General features: G+C 42.3%; 1 protein-coding gene across 1 annotated transcript in view; it reads right to left on the bottom strand.

Moving 5' to 3' along the window:
* The window catches only part of CDH13 (cadherin 13), a 984184-nt gene that overhangs the window by 630884 nt on the left and 330866 nt on the right, over positions 1–22434 (bottom strand). The window contains exon 3 of the mRNA XM_033128954.1: positions 632–840. Within this exon, the coding sequence (XP_032984845.1) occupies positions 632–840 (209 nt within the window). The remainder of the gene's footprint in view (positions 1–631; positions 841–22434) is intronic.

The raw sequence follows: 22434 nt of genomic DNA, 5'->3' as shown, positions 1-22434 counted from the left end.
GCCTGCCCAATATGCGTTTTGCTTCCTTGGATAACAAGACGCTACCAGACTTGGAGTAAGTGCCTCTCTTTCACTCTCAGTCCATATGTTGTAGGTGGGGTTGATTCCACTCTGGCTTCCGGACAAGGCCTGTGACCCCGACTTCGCCAACCAGAGCGTCACAACCCAATGGGCACGTTGATTGTTTCAGGGACGGCTGCATGATCTCATGAGAGTCAGGGAAATTTGATTTCGAGCTTTGGTTGGTAGTATCAAGAGAAGGTGGTCTCTCAGGTGACTTCAGACTGGGAGAACGAAGCATCGGTAAGCAGGAGGGATGTGACTGTCTAAGAGTGAAGCCAACAGAAGGAACGCAGAACCGCGATGGATAAGGGACAAAGCTGATGTCATCATCCGGGCACTGGCACACGGCCGTGCCTGAAGGCAGAGCTATCCCGGAAATACTATAGTGACAGGAGCTGACAGTTCCCATCCCCACAGCCTCCCACCATTATTTTTGCGTTGGGATTTTGTCACCTGTAGCAACAAAAGAATCTTGGCCAATAATAAACCAAAGACCCATTTTCCACACGAGACACAGAAACCCCAGTGTTCCTCCTTGGACCCCATTTATCCCCATCAGCTGTGTTACCTGCAAGGAGCCCTGGATGTCTTTCCCGCCAACGATCACGAGTTCTGCCATGTCTTCCGCATGCGGAGTCCGGGCGTGGATGAACATAGTCTTGCCCACCGCAGTTATGTTTCTCACGGCGACTACACCACCGTCATTGTTCACCCTGAAGTATGGGTTTGACACCTCATAGTGCAGCTGGTCATTTCCCTTGCAATCATTGAAGTTCACTGGTGAAAACAAAAGCAAATGAACAAAAACAGCGTGTGAGTAGGTTGGGCAGCTTAGTGCTAGAGAGATCTCTGATCATTAAACGTGGATTATCACTCCCCATCCCAGATCCACAAATGCTGCCCCTTATCCCACAGCACCCCTGTAGTCCGGGGAATTTCATCATGCCAAAGGACTTCACTCCATCAAGACCTGTCCTTGATAACCTCCCGTGTCCCAGGCAGGCACTAAGCGGTGAGGATGCAGAGACAGACAGGACCGCGCGCCTGCCCTTGAGTATAGTGGGTGAAATGAGCAGTCAGAGACGGCGCAGTGATGGGTAGGGATGTGATCTAATCCGGTATGTAGGAGGTGCTGTGGCAGGACTAGAATGCTCGGGAGCATGGAAAGACAGCTTCTTGGAGACAATATTTGAGCTGGGTCTGGAAGGAGAGTGGGAGATTAGAAGGCCCCCAGGAAGGTCAAGGGCATTCTAGGTTCTTCAAAGGCATGGGAGCAGTGGTGAAATAACAAAACAGACTCAGAGAAAGAGAACTAATTTGGTGTACTTGGATCAGAGGCAAATTTGACATGGGACAAAGATGTTGGGGTTGACGAGGGAGAGGCTGAAAATGTCCTTTGGTGACAAGTTGGGAAACACCCCTAAGTTAGGGTGCTGCCCGGTAGCCTTGGACTATTTTTAATGTTGAGAGGTTCAAGGTCAGGTGTGTGTTCTGGTTCCAGGGTAGAACAGTGCTTCCCACAGGTTGGGATGCATTCACATCACACAGGAGCTTTTTAAAAACCCTGAGGACCCAATCCAAAGATTGTAATTTAGTAGCTGTGGGTTCTGGAAAATGATTTGGAGAAGGGAAGAAGAGAGGCTAAGAAAACCAGTTCGTTCAGGGTTGTACCAAGGATGCCAGGCCCAGGTCAAGGCAGTGGCTGGCTGGACATGAGCAAGATCCCTAGAGTTGAGTGGCTAAGTCGTGTGTAAGAAGGAAAATGGACAAACAGCTGTCAGAGGAACCCCGTGGAGCAGGGGCACTGCCAGGAGCAGTGGTTGTGACAGCTGATCACGCTCCCCTCTGTGGTGTGTCTGTACCTCATACATGGTTCTATTACCACAGGTATCACCGTGCATTGTCTGTGCACGCGTCTGCCTGTCTGCCTTCTGCAGACTTCCAGGCCGCCCGGGGCTAAGCGTACGATTGTACTACCTGCATTCCCTTCCCCCACTTTTACTTTCTTAGTTCTCTGCTGAACAGGTTGGTTTAGTAAACCTTTCACTGAAGGACAGCATGGAAATAGAAAAGCGCGTAAATCAGAACATACAACTCGATGAATTTGTACCAAGTGGGAACAGCCCTGTGCCCAATGCCCAGACCTAGAGACAAGACACGACCAGGCTCCCGCTTCCTCTACCCTCCTGAGGAAAATCCCTCCCGTCCTCCCTAGAGACTATACTATCCTGACTTCTAACAGCATTGATTCGTTTGACCTGTATGTGCACTTTATACAAATGGAAAAATACCGTGTATGCTGTTCTGTGTCTGGCTTCTTTCACTCAGTGTTATGTTTGTAAAATTCATCCACGTGGCTCCAAGGCACAGCTACTTATCCTAACCGCTATACAGTAGTCCACCACGTGACTATGCTGAGTTTACTTATCCATTCCGCTGTTGGTGGGCAGCTGGGCTATTTCCAGTTTGAGTCTCTTAAAATATCACAATGAGGAACTTTCTTGTGTGCCTTTTGGGACATCTGCATAGGTCTGAGTAGACTGTTAAAGCCATACACATTTCTGATGAAGTGAGCTGATCTCTCTCTTCCAGGAAGATAATTCTTACGGTGGTAATAATCAGATTAGCTAATACAGATAATGAGTAACACAAAGGGAACATTGTCCACAGGTGAGGCTCCGTGTGAAGCAGTTTACATACATTATCTTATTTAATCTTTACAACAACGATGAAGGAGGCACGGTTTTGATCCCCTCCCCCACGGTTTATAGATCAGGTAACTGAGGCTTGGGGAAGACAGAGGAGGTGCCCAACACATATAGTTTGTAATCGAGAAAACCAAAATTCGAAGCCTAGTCTCTTTGCTTTTCACCCCTCCAGCTTCCTTCACAATCCCAGGAAAGCTGTGCACAGTCCTGAAGCACAGTCGGGATCAGCACGTGCATGTTGAATTACCAAATATTTTGACAAATAATGGTAACACCGTGTACCATTTATTGAGTGGTGTCCGAGTGCCAGTCTGTACATTTAGTCCTCCTTTCAGCCTCGTAGAAATTGTACTGTATAACAGCAGTTCCCAACATGTTTTTTATCTATCCCTGTCATGCGGGGTGGCCTGCGGGGTCTCAGCTCCCGCCCCCCACATAAGAATGCAGGATATGGTGAGACCAAAAAGGAACACCCACGGAGCCATAGATAGGGGAGTCATACCACATATTCTCGCTGGCAGCATCCACCTCTCGCAATCCACACTTGCCAGCCCAGCCACCATCTTCTTGCTAGCTCCCATTTTTTTTTTCTGCTAGCGTAGCCACCGTAGTTGTATTAGTGGCCAATGACTCACTGGTTACAGCTGACGGCCAACTAGCCACAGCTGATGGCCATCCAATCACAGTTGATGGCGATTTACTACCCGAGTGAGCACCTTTCCAAGTGAGGCCGAGAGCCTGGAAACTGCACTCCTGGCTCTTTCCCCACAATCCCCCTGAGTATGTTTAGATATTTTTGCCTCATTGCCACCACTCTCATGCAATTTTAATGTCACGGATATACTGTGGTGTATCTGTTTATTTACTCTATGTATAATATTATCTGTACTTTATACACACACAAAACGTACAATTTTTTGGCCTCTCCCCCAAGAACCCAGATCACCCGTTTGGGAGCAATATAGCTCCACTAGAATCACAATCTATAAGTATCGTTTCCATTTTGCAGGAGGAGAGACTGAGCCTTGGAGAGATTGACTCACTAGCTCAATGTCACACATCCTGAAGAGGCAAGAATCTGTCCCCAGTCGGATCTGTGTAACTCTGCAGTTCAGGTTCTCCGCACACCCTGTCATGCAGGGCCTCAGCTCCCACTCCCCGCACAAGAACACAGGATATGGTGAGGCCAAAAGGAACACCCACGGAGCCATAGATAGGGGAGTCAGACCACTATATTCTCGCTGGCGGCGGGGCTGGAGAAACAGGAAACAGGAGCCGCAATCTACCGTCCGCTTCTTTGCCAACCACCCAACCAACCCATCCCCTAGCATAGCCAGGCAGTTATATTAGTGGCTAATGGCTAACCGGTAACAGCTGATGGCCGTCTACTACCCGAGCCAGCACCTTTCCGTGTGAGGCCGAGAGCCTGGAACCTGCTCTCTGGGACTCTGTCCCCACACACCCATTTCCCAGGAGTGGAAATAGGAGACGGAAAGGGCAGGCGTCCCATCCCGACCCCCTCTGGCCTGTCACTAACCCTTCTGGGGTCCTCAGAGGGACCAGGGGAGCACATACTGAGAGACCAAATCTCCATTCAGGACCTGACACGTTGTAGGCGCTCAGTACATTCCAGCTGTTTGCCCAACCTGCTGTGTCCAAGAGCTAAGGGCTGCATATTTGGGTCTTTTTTTTTTTTCCATTTTAGACACCTTCTACCAATTCAGGAGCAGGTGCTTTCGACTGTGGTTATTTTACAAGGCTGTGAGAATCACCTGAAAGGCATTTTTTTAAAAAATAGCAAAACGTGCCCCAGCCCCAGTGGAGATGCTGATATTCCTGGGCCGGGCTGAGGTCCTGGAATGAGTGTGTTTTTAAAGCTGCCCTGAGGAATCTAATGTAACCAGGGCCGAGACCGGGACCTCGGGCAATGGACTGCTTGTCAAGATGCCAGGTCTCCACATTTCCCAGCCTTTCCTGGCACAGAGAAGAGGCTGGGGAACCACTGTGCCAGGAACTTAGATCCCCGGGCCCCACGAAAGGGCAGTATTAATGGCAGCCAATCCTGGCTCATGTAGAGCAGCCCTGCGACCTTGGGCAAATAACCCATCCTCTACCCCTCAGTGTCTTCGTTTGTAAAGTGGGACGAATACTAGTACCTCCCTCAGGAGTGCTGTAATTCTATTAAACAAGATAATACGTACCTACATGCACAGAGCGTTTAGGACGGACCTTGGTACTCCATGAATAAAAATCATTATCATCGTTGTTCCTGTAATTCTTGGCATTCAGGAAGCTACCTTTTCCGTTTCCTGCACAGCTTCCTTCTTTCAGCTGGTTCTCCACCTGCCTCTGGGCCCTTTCACCTCTTTCTAGTCAGTCACCTGCTGGCTGTGTGCGGTTACCATGGAGATGGCTACTCTAGGCCTCTGCTGAGGCAGAAGATTCTGACCCAGCCTTGCCTGTCCCTGAACCCGCGCACTTGTCTTGGCAAAGCCCTACCTATCTCACATGAGAGGTTGTGGAGGAAAAAACCCGTCAAAGGAGTGAAATCACAGTGCCCTGCCCATAGCAGATCCACCAAGTTCCGTCAGATGGATTGTGTATAAAGATAACTGCCTTCAAATCTAAGGTATTATTTTTCCTAAAAGAATGACACTGCACTGACAGCTTTACCTTCATGATTTCAATGAATCTTCACATTATCAATTGGAGGTAGGATGTTTTGTTTGTTTGTTTGTTTTGCGTTCCTCTCTGGAAACTGAGACAGGGTGAGGTTGAGTGCAGTGAAAGCCACACAGTCAGTCTCTGCTTGTCTGCTGAAGTGAGTGTATCCTCCCTCCAATCCCTCAGCTTCCAGCCTCACGATGCCACCATACTTTCATACCTCATCTATTACTCAATTGTTGCCTTTTCATTGACTCACGTTATTTATAAAATTATTTAAAGATAACCATTATAAATACATGCTGAATATCACCAGATATATTTTTCCTAATAATGATAAATAAATCTAAGGAGTCAAAGAAAAACACACGTTTGTTCATTTGTCCTTGTAGGTACTAAAACCCTAACGGTGATGTGTGTTCCACCCTCCAGAAATGCTGTGCTGGCTACATTCCTCTCGGCCCATCCCTCCTTTAGACAAATTCATGCCTACCTTCTCCCTACTCAGCTTTATAATCTAGGAGGGCTCCGATATAATCTAGAAGGGTTTCTGAGAGTTAAACGATATATGTAACATAAATAATGCAGACTTGAGGAAGACACAAACGTTAGAAAAGGCCAAATCTAGACCACGCCAATGACAGTAATTTTGACAATACATAAATGACAAATCTGAAATATATGAAGAATATTTAATCAAAAGAGAAATAATTCACCACACTGTTTTTTTCTTCTTTCTCCTGGAAAAAGAAGACTCTACCTTCCACCTTCAATTCTCTGTCAAAGGGGACAACTGATGGCATCAGCCCTGCATCATTGTCTCATATTATTAACTTTGTTGACACAATCAATGTGTCATTGATTCTCAAACTTTTAAACAGTGATCCAGTCAGTGCGTGTTTTGGGGCACAGTGTTCAAAGAACATATTAAGGATGAAATTAAATAGTTTATGTCTACCTATTTAAAAACTATTTATTTCTACAGATACAACCAACCTCCTGGGTATCTCAGAATGACATCATAAGAATAACTGAAAGGAATACTTCTAGCAAACAATTAAATTTGTGAAAAAATAGTCAAAACTTCTATCTGGGGGGGAAATGAACTATCTGTACTATTCTGAATCTACACGGGATTTTCTTCCATAGTTTATCACTGTGGCATTTAAAATAGCTTCTGGAAAGAAAAAAAAAATATATCCATAGAATATATTGTACATGTGGATTTATTGGAATCAATTGCACAACATCATACTCTGAGATAATCTTTGAACACCCCAGGAGAAGAAGGGAGGAAGTGAAAACTCCCCACCTGGGGGAAAATGCAAATGAGACAAATGGCACCACTCAGCGTTTCAATTATGCTTTCAGCATGTTTCCACTCAAAATGTCCTCTGGGCTTAATGCAAATGTCACAAAAAGACAAACTTTAGCTGGGAGACAAAACCACAATTGAAATGGGAAGTGTGGCATGTGAATTAAGGGGTTTAATCTTCCTGACCTTGATTTTATGCTTTTCTATTTCTTTCTTTTGAAAGTGGTTCTGAGGGATGAAAATCCAAAAGGCATAGATTTATTACCATCTAGAAATATGAGGGAGCAAATTAAGCTGTACTATGATCCCAGGAAATATGAAAATGCAGATGGATTGAAACTTATCTCCAAAATATAGAACAGTCCTGCTCATGTAGATAGGTATGAATGAATATATAGAATTTTTGCTATTCTTGTATTTTGGGTCAGTCTGTGACCTATACAACTCACATCTTAGATGGACAAATGGTCCTAAATACATTACATGCATCCATAGTGATTTGCAAATTGGTTGGCACGTAAGTTGTAGGTTCTCTCAGAGTTGGTGGTCAGACTCTCCTTGGACGCTTGTGTGAGGATACTTGAGGGTCAGTAGGATGGTGAGCTCTGAACCAGTCATCCTGGGAGTCGTATCCCTCCCACAGACAGATATGCTTGGATCCGCTTCTAGGAATCTATACTCGCACACAGAAGAGATTGGCTTCGTTTCAGCAGTATGCTCATAATAGAAAAAGTCCTGATTTAGAGCAGTCGCCACTGCCTATGGTGTAAATACCCTAAACATGATTGATTGCAGCTACCAGTGTGCCTTCAACTGGCTTGCAAATTTTATAAAAGCCGAACAATCAGCTTTTAGGAGTACACATAAGTACGAGCTAGCTGGCTCCAGCACACCACTGAGACCAGGCAATGACTGTGCAGGAGAATATAAATGGTTTGCTCTCCCTTAGACTGGATCAGATATCCCAGTACTCCTGGCCTAGTTAGTAAAGCAGAATTTAATTGCTCCATCAGCAGGAAAAGCCTGCATACTGGCTGATCTGCAAAGTCTTTGCTGGGGCATGGAAAACCATGCCTTTCTGACAACTGAAGCAGTACATAGTTCAGAAACATCAGATGGACTCTCCCCAGGATCCAGACCATGACTTAATTGCTTTTCACATCCTTCAGAATCCCACTGGTGCCAACTTCCTCTGAAAAACTCACAGGGCTCTTTGCATCTGCCCAGGTGATGGAAACAGAAAGCATTTCCTTTGACTACCCTGAATACCCTCATTTCTCAAGCATTCTAATCAATCAAGCTTTCGTTAAAATATATTCAGTTTCACCCACATTGGGCCAGATCCCTAGATGATACAGTAGACACATGTTCCAGCCTTCATTTATTTCACCCTCCTGATTTCTGAATGCACTGAACTGTATCATGCATTCCATATTTGGCCTGGAGTCAGTGCTGACATCCACGGAGCTTCTGTAAGGGTCTGGGCATGTTTCTAACCATGCCTGATTCACCCAGGAGTGGATTTCACCTCCAAAGTCTTTGTACATCTGATAGATGTGGAATGCACATAAAACATCTTAATACCATCTCCTATGTCAATTCCAATTTTGATAGAGTTTCAATTCTATCATGTCAGCCGAGGGTACCATAGTGACTGATCCCGTCAAGGGATCTTCAGCAGAAACCTATTTTTACCAGGTAAACCCTTGAGGGCTTCCTCTTGGGAAAAAAAAAAAAAAAAAAAAAAAAAAAAAAAAAAAAAAAAAAAACAGAGCCTACATCTGCTTTCAGGAAATTTTCTCTGCCTCCCATGAAAAACTGAGCTGTTAGCTCTGAATCTAGTCTTTTCTGTCAGGGTCTTACATTTTACTCTTGCTATAGATCTTTAAAACAAGGTAGGTTGTTTTCTGACAAAATGCTGTGCCTCCTCTAGCCCACTGTGCTTACAATCACTATGAATTTGTATTCAAATTGGAATTACTTCATATGGCGTAGTGCCTGAATCAGTACGTACCAACCCTGTTTGTTGAATGAATAAATAGCAGAACTGCAACTTTGCAGTTAAGTGAATTTGAAACTCCTCAGACAAAACTGAGAATGATGGCTCAAACTCCTGTGAATATTTGAATAAGTCGATTTGAAAGTCACCCAATCAGTGAAACAGAAATCACAGATTCAGCAAATTTGAGAACCACCAAATCTCAGATTTACAGAGATGCCCTCTCCGTTTTTCATATTAGTAGCACATGTCTCTTACAGAGCCCTTAGTTTTTGATTTATCTAGTAATTATGGACACACATGTCTCCCTCCCTGTGAGTGTCAGGAGGGTAAGTTCATGAGAAAAGAGATTTGTTATAACCTTTAAGATACTTGGCCTTGCGCTTGGAGTTGTCTGGAGACATGTGGCAACATTGTGGCTGCGCCGAAATTGAGATCCAGGTTCTGATTACGTCTGATGCTCTGGGAGTCCTGTGATTTCCCAAAAACGTACCATGTTTCCCCGAAAACAAGACCCGGTCTTATATTAACTTTTGCTCCAAAAGAGGCATTAGGACTTTTGTTCAGGAGATGTCATCCTGAAAAATCATGCTAGGGCTTATTTTCCGGGCAGGTCTTATTTTCGGGGAAACACGGTACCTCTGTACTGCATGAGCAGATATACACAGGGAGGAAGGGACCTATAAGGAGGACAACTTCTGAATAAACACCTAGAGAGATATAGAATGAGAAGGAAGATGGAGAGGAGAACACAATATTGGTTTTCTAGTCTAGCCCCATGGGTCTGTAGTACAGGGAGAGAATAAGCTATGTGTACAAGTTCAAAGACACACAAACCACAGGGGATTTAGGTAATCTCGAGCACTGTTGCTCTGGTTCCTTCGAATAGAAGCTTGGCTCCTTTTCTGAGTGGAAAACAGCTTGGCTTTGCTCTGGTGCAATGAAAACTAAAGCAGCTTCAGGGTCTCTTGGCAGCGTGAGGGACTCATGGCTTTGGGGATCCTAGCTAAGACTTTGAGAAGCAGCCTTCCTGCAGAGGGCAGCCGGGAGGCACGCCCTTCAAGAGCTTCCCAGGACTGGCAATCAACAAAGAGGCCAGAAGGAAAGGTCATGGAAGGCTGATTTGTGAGTTTGTGTGAGAGATTCCTTGGGGTCTTCCAGAAACAATGAGAATAAAAGCCAAGGGAGGAGGGTAGGCTGAGGTTCTACAATTGTGCAGGTGGGGTCTACAAGCAGGTGCAATGCAAATATTAATATTTGCATGACCTCTTTATTGTCCACATCTTGGAAAAGCCTGAAGAAAATTCAGGTTATCATTTGAAAGGTACAGTTCTTCCTGGATGAAATCATTTGCTTGTGACTGGACACTTTCAAATGGAACCTAAATGACTGCTCAGCAGGAATGTTGTGGAAGATATTCTAGCATTGGATGATGTCTCTTATAATCTGAAATGCTATTATTATAAATCTCGACCAGTCATTCATTAACCCATCAAAAATGTCATTTGCTTACTTACAATGTGCAAGACAGTTGGCAGTAAGGGATAAATACCAACATAAAAATAGATAAGATGTATAACCTGTCTTCATGATTTCCAGAGCCGAGAAGGTTGGACAATCATTTGGAGGGGTGCCCTGTGGAAGGATGGGTATTCCATTTCTATATTGTGTCAAAAGGCCAAACAAGCACCATAGCGTAAAAACTACAAGCAACAAGAGCATAGTTCAGTACAATAAATTATTTCTAGCAGTGAGAGAAATTCAACCCATAAGCAGGCTCATCATTACCAGATGCATCCAAGGTAAGGGATTATCAACAAGAATATCTCACTTTAATGAAGAGTTATGCTCTCTAATACATGCTTAGAAAGCAAAGGTCTATATCATTTTCCTGTGTTTATTATAAGGTTGGATGTGTTCTTCTAGACAACGTTGGGCTTTGAGTCATAATAACATCACATTTAAGAAGGCAGTAACACATTAGAAGCATTTAAAGGGATAAGTGATCATTTTTCAGGTAAATATTGATATGAATCCATAAAACACGTAGTAAAAGTATGCAAATCACATGGGCAGACGTTTAAATTGGCTATAAGAGTTTGAAGACATAATTGGAATGATGCCCATGACTAATTTTGCAAAACTGCACATCATGGATCTAAAGGTCCTTAAGTTTTAACTCGATCTCTCCTCTAGAACTTTAAGGAGATAATCAGCTCTTCTCTTTCTAGGCTCCATAGAAGCTGCTGGGCTGCAGAAGGGATGAGGATGATTTGGAGGTGAAGGCAGGTAAGAATGGAGCAGTGGTAAACCCAATATTTGGAAATGAATTAGAATATCCAAGATGATCAAACAAACAAACAAAAATCCTGCAGAATGAGTCTTTTGGGAATGGGTATTGCATCGGGTTCAGATTTATAAATACTGAAATAGATGTGTCAAGGGTGATCCTGAACAGAGAAGACATAGTTCTATCTCTGGAAGAGCTTATGATCTACGATCCAAAGCAGCACTGAGTACATAATAGTCTGTAAACATTCCAACCTGAAACAGAACGGCGGGCTCTCGGAGAGGAGGAAATAACCATTAAGTTTTAACAAAATATCAGGACCCTGATAGATACTCAGAAGTGGTTCTCCCCACCCCAATATCCTCATATGATATTTTAACCATTTCACAGAACCGGAAATGAAGGACCCTTGGAGAGGCCGAGTTGCCCAGGATGCAAAGGTTGGTGACAGGATTGTGGTTTACCTGCAGCTGGGCCACCCTCCAAAGGCCAGGCTCCGAACTATACCACTCTGTGTGCTTTAACTACTTTATTTGAAAAACTCTCCAAGAATTAGTGAGTGAAAAATGGAAGATTATTTTCACATAAAATTCAACAAATCAGTCTTTACTGGGTTAGTTTCCCAACCCACCTGATCCACAAAAAGGGATAAATTCTTTGGTGTATGATGCAGCTGAGCATGTTAACAAAGCATCATTCACTAGTTCAGTGAATGTAAATTGGCCATGGTATCAAAGGTAAAAAAGTGTTGGTTCATGTGAACACACATTGGGAGTTATCCGAAGCACTTCCCTAGATTTTCAAGTCACTCTACAAAACCATAACCATGCTGGTTTTTCATGTTTGGTGTCTATCTTCTATAATAGTTACCATTTGTGGAACATTTTCCATATGCCAGGAAGTGAAGTAAACACTCGATAAACATTTCCTTTAATTGTCCAACAATCCTGTGAAGGTAGTATTTTATAGGAGAGGGAAACTGAGGCTCAGAGAGATTGAGAAAATGTGTTAGGGTCATACATGTATAAGCAGCAAAGATGGAAGTTTGGTTTTTACAATGGTTGGAGAGCCCTGTCTCCGATGCTGGAGGAAGAGGAAGAAGGATTATTTTAGGCAGAATCCACAGGAATTGTTACAAGTTAATGCACAACCTAGGAGCACGTGGCTGAACAAGAAGTTAAACAGCCGGTGTCTAGAGTTGAAAGAGGCGTCAAAGATGGAGTTGAATGGAATCTTGAAGTGATTCATTCCCTTGGGGGAAAACTGACAGAACAGAAGGCAGGAGACCCCGTAGGTCAAAGCTTAGGGAACACTTAGGCTCTGAAGAAGGGCAGGGAAAATGCAAGAATGGGTCCTGCCGGATTGTTATGCAGTCTCAGAACATCTAAAAGTAGTCAAGAGTTTGTACTAGTATGAATTCTTTAAAGGCGAGAAGAAAAGCTAAATGTGGAATTTACCATCATTGATCTACCTCAACTATCATTAATGAACGCTTGAGAGTTGGTCTTGGTGAGCCCAGTGCTCTGCCATTCTACAGAGTCATCACAAATCCGTAGATCACAACAAACAAAACATCATGGGGGAGGAAAAAAAACAGCACTGAAGTTGGACCCATGATCTTCAGAATGGTAACATTTTCATAAAACTCACAGATGAGCGGTAACTGGTGTGTGGATGGACACCTGACCCCTCAATCCCTGTGGATATCTGCAGTGCCTCTATGCAGAGATGGCCTTGTGCTTCCTGGATTCCGGAGAGTGTTTAGAAGTGTTTCCAGAAGACAGAGTCGTATCTGGGGGCTCAGATACACTGTTTGTTACATCAGTGACTATCCTTCCGGAAGGGTAGGCCCAAGGTATTGACAAGGTTGGTGGCTTCACAATAACCAGCAAGAATGCCAATCAAACTGCAACAGAGTGAAGACCACCAGCTTCCACACCGTCCCAGTTTTCTCCTGACCTGTCCTTTGGTAACCTGGGAGCTCTCTGAGGACGATGGCTGCCCACAGCTTCATCTCCATCTCTTTGGCTGTGCTCAGGGCTAGCCCTAGCAAGAGTTGGCAATCAAAAATATTAGTGGACCCTTTTTGGTTGTAACCAATGATTTCATTCCCCTCTTCCCTAATTGCGGAGGGTGAGATAAATTGGTTGTGTCTAGTTGACAAGACCTTATCAGGAAATGAAAATAAATTGATCTGGCTTACAATACATGAACCACAATTAATTCTTGAATGCATATACGGGTTTCTGCTGTAAGCAAGAAAATGATCAGCCCTGTAGGTCATGCCTATTCATCCTCCAGCTGCCAAGAGATTTTTATTGCATCCCTTATACCATATGGCATCGTCTCTAGTTTCAGCCTCGAGGGAATGTCGGAGGATGCCTGCCAAGAGTGTCTCACCACTTGTTAAAGGTATCCCATTTTTCTGTGATTTCTTCAGTCAGCAACAATAGACCACGTTCATCTCCTTAAGAAGTAAAAGCCAATGCAGCTGAAGGCTTTTGTGCTCCTTTCCACTCTACCTGGATTATCATGGGGAAAGCATGAGCCAAATGTAAATCATAGCTTTCCATCAAAAGTGGTAGCTTTTGCAATTGAGGGATTCTTATATGGGATCTCAAGTATATGTATATGTCTGTGATTATAGGACGGCTCCCGTGTTTGGAAATGTTCTTTCTGAACACACAGTAAGTCTACGGTTCCAGAGATTTATTGATTGTGTTATATATATATATATATATATATATATATATATATATATATATATACATATATATATATATATATGTACACACACACACACACACACACACACATATATTGCAAGCTGAAGCATATGGTCCCACACAACTGTGATATTTATGATTATGAATCACAGATGTTTAAATGTATGCAATCTGAAATCACTTAAATGCTAAGATGCCAGAATCTTACTGCAAATATTGTGAAGTGAGGACCTTTGAATTACGTTAATTTTCAGATATGATCACTAGGAATACAACTTTACATATCCTGGGAAAATATCAGGCAGAAAGGAATGGCCCCTCCCTCCCCCGCCACCACCACCACCTTTAAAGAAACAGTGTTCAAAGTAACCAAGGGTGTAGCTTTGGTTACACTACTGATAAGTGAATTGCAGTCCCTTCTGGAATTCAGGATGAACTTACACAGTGGATATCCTTTCACTGTGTACCCATCCTATAATACATGTCATTTTAATGGTCATTTTTAAATTTCAAAAATAATTTAAAATGTCACTGACTGGAGTGAAAATGGAAATGTTTCCATTTACCATCCTATTCATACCTCACTTGTCCCATTAACCATAAAATTGGATGTATATTCTACAAGACCTACAAACTACATACACACATGCAGTTCAGTAAGTAGTTTTGCTTTTATATCTATCACAAACTTTTTATGTTAATTCATATAAATCTACTTCATTCTCTTCTGTGAACACATAACACCTCTTTAGTATGGATTTGCTGTAATTAAAGCAATCCCCTACTGCTGAACACTTAGATTTTTCCTGTTTCATAATTACTAATTGGATGGTGGTAAACATCTTAATACCTGCCTTTTTGTGCTCGTGTGTGCAAGTTTTTTTCCACAGTTGAGACACATTTTGGAAGCTGCTGATTCAAAAGAAATGTCCATTTAAAATTTAGTTAGACACTGACAAATTGACCACCATAAAGGTTTTATCGATTTGGACTCTAATCCAAAGTGTATTAGAAGTTCTCTTTCTTCACACTCACAGTGGATAATACTATAATGTTTATATTTTTTGCCAACTCGTTAGTTGGAAAACAAAGTATGCTGTTAATTTGTACATCTTTGATGAATAGTGAGGTTAGACGTTGCCTCACAGAATTGGCCATTTTTATTTTCTTCTGTGAATTTCATGGGTCTCTGAGAGTACCTAGGAATTCAAATTGGCATAGCTTGGTTCCTTGCGCTTCTCCTTCCTAGACTGCAAGCTTGTTGAAAGAAGGCCCTGCGTCTTGTTTGCCATTCTATTTATTACCAATGCTTTGTACCCAATGCTTTGTACAGCCCAGGCATACGTGTTTGGCTGAATGAATAGAACAGAGGCTTGTATGGATGCGGCATCTGTTTCTTTCTGCTGCTGTGCAGCTGCTGACTAGGGCACCCACTTGCAAAGAGGAAACTGAATTTAATGTCTCCCTCCCTCACTTCCCACTCTACCTTCCCTCTTGCATTGTGCCTTTCCCTTACCAGAAGAAAACCTTCACACTCACAGGCATGTGGTCAGCCTGGTAATATTTGTATTTCTAGTACTAGCACAGAGACTGTCAAGTATTAGGCACTCTGGAAATATTTTCAAAAGGAATCTGTCTTTGTTTGACGATCTGTCAGACTGTTTCTATACCAGCTACCTCGCTGGCACCCAACTTTAAAAAGTCGACTGGAGTTTTTGCCGTGCTCTCTGCTTTTCTGTTCATGTCCTGTGCTGATGGTGTGTGTGGGGGGGATTTACTTAGCGCTCTTACTGAAATTGTTAATCCCACCTTGTGGACCAGGGCTTGGGGTATGTACAGGACTTGTGAAAGAAAAATGCGATATTATTACATTGGCAAACGGACGTCAGTGTCCTGTTTGGTTGTTGTTTTTTAATGGCAGCTGCACAGAAAAAGGTGCACTGAAAACTTGCTAGAGTGGGCCGAGTTGAGATGCTGAACGCAGGCCCTGAATTCATACTCACACAGGCTACCATGAAGGTGTAAAGTCAGCTAAAAACAAACCCAAAGGGTTTATGACCACCAGGACTCAGGAATCTACAGCTTTCAGGCCAAATCTGGCCCACTACCTGTTTTTGAAAATAAAGTTTGATTGGAACGCAACCCCACTATTTATTTACATGTCGTCTATAGCTGCTTTGTTCTACAACTGCAAAACTGAATAGTTGCAACAGAGACGGTCTGGCTCACACACTTAGACTATATTTTATCAGTCCCTTTGCAGAAAAAGTTTGATGATCCCTGCCGTAGAGCTAGGTCACATTCCCCCCCCCCCCCAGACACACATTTTCCAAGAAATTTACTCGAAGCCACCTGAAGGCTAAGGCAAGTAAACTCATCCACCACGCATTCTGCTCTCTGAGTTTGATGATTAGCCGCAAAGATAATCAGCAGAGTGGGGAAACGACTCACAAATACCCACCTAAATGTTATCTCAGAGCCCGGCATTATCTTTAATTTTTGAAAATAAAGTTTGCTGGGAGATAGTTTCCATTCAAAATAGAATCTCAAGAGGTTTACCTTTTTAAATACACTTAAAATCCATTATCTGCACTCATTAAATATAAAGGCGAGTACTCATAGAGAAGATCAATATACCCAGAAGAGCACAGGGAATTATGTATATCTATATTTTTATGTCTCTAAAGCACTGATGTCATTTAGAACCAAAAATTAGCTGAGAATCATGCTTTTGATCAAGTTCACACACAAAACTTGTTTGTCTTCCAGGTCTGTTTCTCAAACTTAGAGTAATCTGTCATCTTTTAATGTGATTTGTCATTAATTATCGTTTCTTTTCCTTTAAAGAGTCTGACATTATTTTTACTAAAATGACTAAGATATCTGATTTTCTGCATTAAGTGAAGCCATCTGAAAATTTATCTTCTCAGAAAATGAAATGGAAATTATCCAGCCCAAAAGTGGTAGGAAAATAGTGATTTTCTTTTTTTTTTATTTGACGAGGGCTTGGTTTATTAGCAAGAAGCAAAGCACCATTTCTTTGAGTAAGGGGCAAAAAGAAACCAAAAAAACCCTCAGATTGCTTTAACATCTCCATGAAGTTAGATTTCCTATTGGAACACTGAAAAGGGCTAGTACTGTGTATTTTAAGTACATAAAATCCAATAAGCTCAGAAAAGCACTACATGTACGCTATAGCACATATTTCCTCTATAATTTTCTAAGTTTGAGTTGGAGGGTTTCCTGGGTTCTTACTTAATGCCTTTTAAGCCTGGGGGTCGTGGATATGAACTTTTTTCAGCATTCTAAGGGTCCTGAGTAAGAAGGGCCCAGTTTTAGGGGAAAGAGTATGAAAATGAAATCTGGTTGATTTTAACCCAATAGGAGTGAGTGAGAGGTAACGGGAAAATGAGGTGGAATCATTCTCTCACACCTCTCATCAGTAACAACTTTGACAATATTCCTAATAGATGCAATGAGTAAAATAGTTGTTATGTTCAACTCCACACCCCTCTGGGACGGTGGGTCCAGCTAATGGCAAGATTCTTGGTTCTTGGTCTTGGTGTAAGACTTTCATTGGTTTGGAGTGTGGAAGTTTGGAAGGGTAAAACATAACAGTTGCTAAACAGTTCTGCATAATGAAAGATTAATTGGGAGGAAAGAACAATTCAGGCCAGAAGATGTGAGGAGCAGAATTGGGAATAGAGGGGAGGCAAGAAAGGGGAAAAGCTGGAGAGAGGGTGGAAGATCATGAATATCTCCTCGGAGCCTTAAATCCTTAGTAAAATCTATCTTGCTCACAAATAGTGTGTGTATGTGTGTGTGTGCTTCTTGTGCAAGCTGCTGCAGGGGCCATGGTTTGACAGTCTGGTTTGCCTAGGTCAAGAAAGAGTCAGTCTTTAACGCACAGGGCCCAGAAGCAAAACAGGCGAGGAATACACAAGCCCCTAGGAATCAGTATAAATTAGGGGGAGGGCTTCGGATTTCCACAGCTTGTGGAAGTTACAGGCTCAATTTCAGCTTAACTAACCCTCCAGGGGTTAGAGTGAGCCTGTGAGCATCTGGTTTACATTTAATATTTATTCAGCTCTTTCCATGAGCCACTGTGTTGAGACTTTGCATACATTATCTTAGTATCTTATTAATTTTCACAACTCTGTGTAACGCCAGTATTATTTTCCCATTTTACAGATGAAAAAAACTGAGCCTAGAGGGAAGCTGTGTGACAGATCTACCTGTGAAGCCCTCCCTGTGTGACAGGTATAGAAGAACCTAGTCTCCAAAAAAGCCTGCCCAACTTCAAAGCTCACACCTCTTACTACTTTGCTCTGCTGTCTCTTGCCGGCTCAGTAAATTGAGCCTCAAAGATTCTGTTGGGTTCCATATGCATCAAACAGAAGAACATTCAGCCCCGGCCCTTAATGCTAATGAGGCCGGTCAGTGAGTTAGCCATTTAAAATAAGGTGACCCTGTTGCATCATGGGGAATACAGTAGCACTGTGAACTGAGTTCTCTGGGAAGAAAACAAGAACAAGTGGTGTGAGCCACGAGGCTTCGCAGAAGAAATGGCATTTGAGCTTCACCTGGAAGGATGAGGAAAACCAAATAGTTGTTTTCCACAGCTGACTGAAAGTAATCTCTGCTACTGGTGACTAGAATCCAAAGCGGACGGATAGACTTCACTGAAGGGTGTTTCTAGTCTCATCCGTGGATTCCTTTAAAAAAATATATCTCTTTGATTCTGCAGGGGTCCGCGTAGCTATCACTAGAGCCTTCCTCACTCCTGCTTGTAATGGATCCACCCACGAGATAATGTTCCTCAGAATATTCTGAGGAAACACACATTTCACAGTGGAAAGGGGAAAACAAGGCAGGAGAAACAAAATGTGTGTGAGAGGGGGCAGGGTTCCTCTTGATTAATTTTTCGAAAAGAGATAAATTAGGAGAAACCGTGAGAACAAAGATGGTCACATGGTTTATACTCTTAATTATAATAAGCAAAGAAGCCAAGAAATTCCACATTTCCATTTCTGAGGTTTAGTTATGTATCTCGGTAGTTCACATTCCTCTCACAGTTAATTCAGGCAGGAGGGGTTTCCACGGATCATTGAAAATGATGTTAACCTCTCTGATCTTCAATTTGTTCGCTGCAAAAATGATAGACTTGGCACAGACCAGGGATTCTCACAGTACAGTCCCACGACCAGCAGTGTCGGCATCATGTAGGAACGTGTTAGCAATTCAGATTCTTGGGCCCCACCTGAGACCTAAATTAACAGCTCTGGGGACAGAGCCTGGCAGTGTGGGTTTGAACAAAGTCTCCAGCAGATTTTGGTTCATGTTCACGTGTGACAACCGCTGGCATAGATACTCTTCCAGATGACTGGAGAGCTACATGACTCAATGATTCTATTAAAAACACATCATCCAGCATTAAATATGCACGATTTGATACTATTTTTTAAAAAATAATATCCATTAAGTACAGAGAGAATATCAGCTTTAGAGCCAGAATGTTCAGATATGAAGAGTCCTCGCTCCCAGCTGTGCAAAATTTTGCACAGGATCTCTGACACTCAGTTTCCTGATCTGTAAAATGGGACTAGTGATGCCTCTTGCCGGCAATAAGCAATATTACCTGAGAAAAAAAGAGGGAGTGGGAAGCATCTGTTACACAGGAAGACATCTAAAATAGTTGCGTGTGTAATTTTATTAAAATAATAGATGAAACAAAAGTTGGTTCACTGCCCTTCTCTTTTAATAAACATATAATCTAAGCTAATAAAAAATAGTTTTCATTGATCCAGTCTGCTTAAATTGAGAGGGTTCTTTTCTGCAACACTGTCTGTCTCCCAAAGGAGATATGTCTCTTTCAGAAAATGTAATATAATACATGCTAATATCAAAATGGCCAATTAAATGTCATTCAGTCACCGTTCACTTGAAAAAGGCAGACACTGAACACGCATCTATGCAGCTAAAAGGAAGGAGGGAGGAAGGCCTTATCCTGGCCAGGCGACCACACCATGGTCTTCTGCCTGGGCTACTGCAGTGGGTTCCACATTGGTCTCCCCGTGTCCCTCTCCATCCATCCCCACCCCCAGTGGTCTCAACACAGCAAAGAGAGGTCCACGTACAGCTTCGAGGTTATGACATCCCTCTACTCAAAACTGTCTCATTTGGAGTTGAAGCCAAGTTCTTACTCTAACCAACGACACCCTACATAATCGAGTTGATATTATTCATCCTGTCATTCTCCTCTCATCTTACGTAGTCACTCCAGCCTCACTGGTCTCCTAGCTCTTTCTTATACCCCCCGGTATGCTCCTGCCGCAGGACCTCTGCATTTGCTATACCTCCGCCCGCATGCTTTTCCATCACGTGCCCAAGGCTACCTCCCTCATTTCCTAATTGCCTTTAGACATCTACTCAAATGTCATCCTTGTTACGTGGCCTTCCCATGTAACATTTTGACACTTCCTTACCCTGACATTTCTCTGCTTTATTTGTCCTTAGATCTTCCCATTAGCAAAATGTATCCCACAGTACATTTTTGTTATTTATGCTATGCCTTCTTGTTCTCATGAATGTAAGCTCATGGTATCTCAAGAGTCTGGAGAAGTACCAGGTGCACAACAAATCAATATATATTGAATCAATCAACGAATAAATGAATAAATTAATTTCCTTCATTTTCATTCCTTTACCTAGCTATTGTTACTTACCAATCAATTAACGATGAATGAAAATAGTGATATAAGTAGGTAAGTGACCAATTGAAGGAAAGGACAAATATAATGTGACTTTTGTTATTGTTGCTATTTGGCCAAGTATGGATATAGAAAAAAGAAAGAAAAAGCTAAATAATTTTATGGCATTTCCTCACAAGATATTTTTTTAGCCCTTAGGGAAAGTTTCTCAGGGAATCAGTAGAGTTTACAGCAAAAATCCTGGAATCAGAGCTCAGAACTTGACAAGTTATAGAAACTTGGACAAGCTACTCTACATTTTTTTTTTAACTATAATATCCTCATCCGTAAAATGGGTCACATGTTGATATATATAATTTAGGGGACTAGAGTGAAGCTTCAGTGAGAAGATCACTTGCAAGTTCATAGATCACTTGCCATGATATCCAGCATAAAGTGTCAATAAACACTGCCATAGCTATCACTGGTTTTAAGTTACTGAAATCTAAATATTCTGGAGAAAATGGAACAGGTAAAGCATTTTAATGGCAAATCATTCTTACTTGAGAGATTTTCAGAAACTGGGAGTTATTCTATTCTAATTCACCCAAACGTTGTACGGGGATGAAACCAGTTTCTGAAAATAAGATTACCACCATTTTGAAAAGATCCAGTTTTTTAAACATAAATAATAGCTCCTGACTCCCCTCAAACTCTGTTGGAGTCATGGCTCACTTTCCTTATTTTTTGTTTAGACACTATCAGAAGTACACCAGTGAATACAGAAGTGAATACTCCCCGTTCGGATCTGGGGTGTCAACAAAGACTGAGCAAATGACACCACAGAGAATGGTGTTATTAAAGCTACAATGAGCAGTCAAGCAGAGGGACAGCCTTCCCCAACACGTCCCATCTTTCTCAGGCTTGGCTTCTGGTTCATCCCAGAATGGCAGGCTTTTGCATTTTTCACAAAGGAACTGCCTTGGGGGAAAGTAAGTTGTGTCAGTCAGAACCAGGTCTGAGACATGTCTGTATTTTGTTTTCTTATGCACCTGGGAAAATGTGTCTCAGATCATGTTTTTTTTCTTTTTTCTTCTCTGTATATAAGGTTATATTATCACTTGGGTCTAAAACATACACCTACATGGCAATAAACTCCTTCATGGGTAATTAACTATTGTGTGTGTGTTTTGTTTTGTTTTGTTTTGTATGAAAGATGGGACTAAGCCTTGAATGTACCATCATTGAACATCCAGAAGATGAAAATTACCATAAAGTTTCGAGTTAAAAGACACCTGGGTTCAGTATTGTGTGCCTAAAACACCCGCATCTTAAGCTACTGACCTCAAAGATACTGAATGCAATGCTGACCCTGGACCGAGTGCATTTCAAAACAATTTTAAATTATATTTCAAATTTCAAATTAAGGACTCTTGCCTCATTTAAAATGAACATAAAACCAACTAACAAACACTAATACTAGGAAGAGAATGTTCTGAATCGTACAGCAGAGGTCAGTCACATTTTCAACTAAATCCTTCAATGTCTGCTATTTGTTTTGAACCGCTATCAATGGCTATGACCGTACGACCTTGTATAATTTTGTCAAGGCTCCTAAATGCTCTGAAAGTAATTATTTTAAATGACTGAACCCAGCATAAGTATTTTAGAAAGAAACAAATCAAAACAAAACAAAGCAAAACACACTGAAGCCTAGCCCTCCTGTCTGAGATAGAGAACCAATTAGGGTGCTCCTGGTGAGAAAGTGAACAGGAGCTGTGATGAGAATTCCACGCTGCTTCTGAAACAAACTGCACTGTGAGACAAGTCCTATGCATCGGGGAGCGAGAGGTGAACACTCTCATAATTGAAGATTCTCTTTTGTCTGTTTTTGTCCTTCACAAATGGAAAACATTTTTCAATGCTCTACCTGGAAATTGAACATCTGAAGGCCTAAAGGACACCTGAAGGACATCAGGC

The sequence above is a fragment of the Rhinolophus ferrumequinum genome, chromosome 15 (genome assembly GCF_004115265.2).
Source record: "Rhinolophus ferrumequinum isolate MPI-CBG mRhiFer1 chromosome 15, mRhiFer1_v1.p, whole genome shotgun sequence".
Classification (NCBI taxonomy): Eukaryota; Metazoa; Chordata; class Mammalia; order Chiroptera; family Rhinolophidae; genus Rhinolophus; species Rhinolophus ferrumequinum.
Note: the sequence above shows the minus strand (reverse complement) of the source record. Positions and strands in the feature narration are given on the sequence as shown.